This window comes from Selaginella moellendorffii, unplaced genomic scaffold, assembly GCF_000143415.4.
Source record: "Selaginella moellendorffii unplaced genomic scaffold, v1.0 SELMOscaffold_599, whole genome shotgun sequence".
Taxonomy (NCBI): Eukaryota; Viridiplantae; Streptophyta; class Lycopodiopsida; order Selaginellales; family Selaginellaceae; genus Selaginella; species Selaginella moellendorffii.
This window is the reverse complement of record NW_003314852.1, coordinates 1-3,988: the sequence shown is the minus strand read 5'-3', so window position 1 is coordinate 3,988 and position 3,988 is coordinate 1. Positions and strand designations below refer to the sequence as shown.

The window sequence follows — 3,988 nt, the reverse complement described above, 5'->3', positions numbered from 1 at the left end:
ATCTCGACTTGCAAGCCAACATTCACACACGGAGCAACCATCTTCTCGTATCATGCACTGAAAACAGCCACAAACAGCCTTAAGCGATGACAACAAACTAGGCCAGGGAGGATTCGGAGTCGTCTACAAGGTAAGCAAAAACTATGTAGAGTTCCAAATTCGTTTACCTCGAAGAAATGCAGGGCACTTTGCCAGACGGAAGAAGAATAGCCATCAAGCGGCTCACGACGCAGTCCCAAAAAGGAAAGCAGGAGTTCCTCAACGAAGTTAAGCTTGTTAGCAGCGTCCAGCATCGAAACTTGGTCAAATTATACGGCTGCTGTACCGAGGAATCCGAAAGGCTTCTCGTTTACGAGCTTCTCGAGAACAACAGCTTGTCCAGAGTCCTGTTTCAAGGTACGTGCTTCGTGAAAGTTTGAAAAGATCACGAACTAAGTAGTTACCTGTGATCCAGGAAATCTTTGTCTCTCGTGGGAGCAAAGGTACAATGTCATCCTTGGTGTAGCTCGAGGCCTTGCCTATCTGCACGAGGATTCGCAGGTAAAGATCATACACAGAGACATCAAGGCAGGGAACGTACTTCTCGACGAAAAGTTCGAGGCCAAGATCGCAGACTTTGGCCTGGCAAGGTTGTACTCGGACGAGAGATCTATCAACACTCAGATCGCAGGAACTCTGTAAGAACAAATCTCTTGAGAAAGTTTCACAATCTCTTACCGCATTGCAGGGGATACATGGCACCGGAGTACGCACTCCACGGCCACCTCACAGACAAAGCAGACGTTTTCAGCTTTGGGATCCTCAGCCTGGAGATTGTAAGTGGACGAAGGAGCACGGACTTGAATCAACCGATCGAGCGACAATACCTTCTGGAATGGGTGAGTAGCGATCGCATTCTTCATTCGTTTTTTGGATCGAAAGAGTTTTTCTCGCATCGTAGGCCTGGAAGTCACACGAAAGGAACGAACAACTGGACCTTGTAGACGCGGGACTCAACACTGTACCTCCAAGCTTTGACAAGGAGCAAGCGATAAGAGTGATTTGCGTTGGGCTCCTGTGCACCCAAGCTACGCCATCGCAGCGCCCAAGCATGTCACGAGTCGTGACGATGATCTGTGGAGAGGCCAAGCTGGGCAAAGTGTCGCGGCCGGCGATGGTAGAGCTCGTCGATGGAGTGCTCAAGGCGGACACGCTAAACTCGAGCTACAGCAGCCAGGAACTCCACTCGTCGCAATGCATCTCCTCGGCGCGATGATCGAACAACCCTAAAAATCTTTAAGTTAAAACCTTTAACGAGAATGAGCGAAGAGTAAAATCTTTATTTAACGAAGAACCTAAAAATCTTTTCCTTTTGTCAACGATATCAATTTACTCACGCAATGAGATGACGCTCCTCCACACCATGCTCCTCCTCACAAGCTTCATCTTCTCCCACCACCATCAAACGCTTGCCACACTGATCGAGTCCTCGTGCTGGAACTGTGGCCGAGAGAAGTACTCCAGAGCACCACCACTTCTTCTCTCTTACTCCACCGCTCTCGACGATCTTCTCGCATTTCTGCCCCCCTCACCGGTCACTTCCGGAGCTCCGCTCCCAGCCGCGATGGCAAACTCACAGCTTACGGAGTCCTCCAGTGCCGCCAGGACCTGTCCCGAGATTCCTGTGACCAAGACGCAGCCCAGGCCGCCAGCCCCGGAAGCTTTGAAGCTCGGATCCTCCTCTACGGCTGCTACCTCATCTACGATAACCATCCTTTCTTCTCCGTCCTGGACGAGACTATTGTATAATGGCCAGAATGTAAACTCCGCGATGGTGGTGTTGTCTAGCCATGGATCTTCCACCACTGTCACTTCTGGAGACGGCAAGTCGCGAGTCTTCGGGCTGCGCGAGTGTCGACGGGACATGAGCGCCGAGCAGTGTAACACTTGCATGGCCGTCGCGACGAAGAACTTGCACCGAGAGGTGTCCTCACAGTGCCAGTGGTTTCATCCTCTTCCAGACCTGCTATGCTCGTTTCGACACCTTCCTGTTCTACAGCAGCTTCAGTCGTGAATCCGGATCCAGAGGCAGCAGGAAGACGATTCTCAAGATGGTGCTCGGCGTCGCCACGGGTGGGACTGTTTCGCTGGGAATTATGATATTCTGCTGCCTGAGGATCAAGCACCGATACTTAAATCCTGGAAGGACTTGCGTCAACGTAGGTACGTTGCTACGAAAGAGAACTATTACCTCGAAGCTCGTTTTCTATAATTTGTTGGACAAGGACGAGCATTCATCAGGGAGCAACCATCTACCCATGAAAGCAGCCTTCAGCGATGATAAAAAACTACATGTGGAGTGGTCTACAAGGTGAGCAGTGACTTGCCTTGGGAAAAGTTTTGTATGATCGAGAAGATCTTTAATCAGGGAATTCTGCAAGACGGTAGAAAGATAGACATCAAAAGACCTACCACGGAGTTGCGAAAAGGAAAACACGAGTTCCTCAACGAGGTCCGGCTTGTAAGCAGTGTCCAGCACCGGAACCTGGTCAAGCTATACGGCACCGAGGAATCTAAAGGCTGCTGGTGTTCGAGCTCCTGGAGAACAACAGCCTGGCCAAAGTCCTGTTTGGTAAGGGCCAAGCCCATCTCTTGAAAGCTTTTGACAATGCTCCACTTACGTACCGGCTGATCCAGGAGAACCTTGCCTTTCCTGGGAGCAAAGATACAATATCATCTTAGATGTAGCTCGAGGACTCCTTTACCTGCACCAGGATTCCCAGAGAAAAATCATCCACAGAGACATCAAAGCCGGGAAGGTACTTTCGGACAAACGGTTCGAGGCAAAGATTGCGGACTTTGGGCGAAACTGTACTTGGATGAGAAATCCATCAACACACAAATCGCAGGAACTGTGTAAGCAAAGTCACACCACATTCTTCAGATACGAGAGCAAACCTTTGTTTTTGCAGGGGATATATGGCACCGGAGTGCCTCTTGACGGACAAAGCAGATGTTTTCAGCTTTGGAATCCTGAGCCTGGGAATCGTGAGTGGTCGAAAGAGCACGGATTGGGATCAACCCAGTACCTTCTGGAATGGGTGAGTGATCGAAAAAAACTTTTTTCCTCCTTGAGAAAGCTGGAGCGATCCCATCGCAGGCCTGTAAGTTACACGAATAGAACAAGATACCGGAGCTGCTAGACGAGAGAATCGTCAGCTCACCTGGGCCAAGTTTTGACGAAGAACAAGTGGAGAGAGTGATAAGCGTGGGGCTCAAACTTCTGTCTAGCGTTGTGACAATGCTCTGCGGAGAGAAGCCACTGGAGCGCCTTGACGGCGGCGTGCTCATGGCCGATAGAGTGCTCTACAACTGTAGCCGCGAGCTATGCGTCCACTCCGCTCGATAGAAATCGCCCTGGTAATATGCAATATGATTCCTACCAGGCAGTGTAGCGCCTCGTTCTATCACAGATTTCTTGGTCACTTCGCGTGCCGATGGAGGAATCGCCTCGCGCGGTGAAAGATGAAGAGCCCTAACACGATGACCGTTGTCCGTCAATCTGGGCCGTCCCTTTAGAATATGCTTGAAGATCCGTCACTCACAAAGCGAAAAACACCAGTGATATTGGCACGGCTCAATCTCATGCCTCTGCTGCGACTCCATCGATCCTTTCCCATCGCAAATTTTTCGTGCGATGCAGCAGCGTCATGCGATTGAGCAGAGCCAATATCGCTCTCGCTCACCTGCAGGGAAGATCAAACCCAAAACGACTAAACCCAGAAGTTGCAAACGATTGATTCTCTCATCGCTCGCCACAAAAGGAGGTTCCGATCGAAATTCAATGACATGCCCATCGCAGTCTCGCAAATTCCAGCTGCAGCAAGGATTATATGTAAGAGAGAAAGGAAAAAGAGATGGAGTCGTGAAAGATAGGAGCATCCATGTATTGACAATGTTGTATTGATTATAATAGACATTCATCAGCCTCAAGAAACGACCGATCCAT

The 3,988-nt window shown here is 50.0% G+C and overlaps 2 protein-coding genes across 2 annotated transcripts; one reads left to right on the top strand and one right to left on the bottom strand.

Annotated features, from left to right (window-relative positions):
• Window positions 1-67: 67 nt before the first annotated feature.
• Window positions 68-1,255, top strand: LOC9652939 (cold-responsive protein kinase 1; the record flags this gene model as incomplete). The annotated part of the gene is made up of 5 exons (XM_024668196.1): window positions 68-130; window positions 183-396; window positions 455-677; window positions 728-878; window positions 941-1,255. Coding segments are annotated over 5 exons (966 nt in total), but the record flags the coding sequence as incomplete, so codon positions are not given.
• A 44-nt stretch (window positions 1,256-1,299) lies between these two features.
• On the bottom strand, window positions 1,300-3,725 carry LOC112344082 (the record flags this gene model as incomplete). The annotated part of the gene is made up of 8 exons (XM_024668197.1): window positions 1,300-2,178; window positions 2,231-2,291; window positions 2,367-2,692; window positions 2,745-2,848; window positions 2,938-3,018; window positions 3,069-3,141; window positions 3,204-3,364; window positions 3,585-3,725. Coding segments are annotated over 6 exons (849 nt in total), but the record flags the coding sequence as incomplete, so codon positions are not given.
• Between the last annotated feature and the right edge of the window lie 263 nt (window positions 3,726-3,988).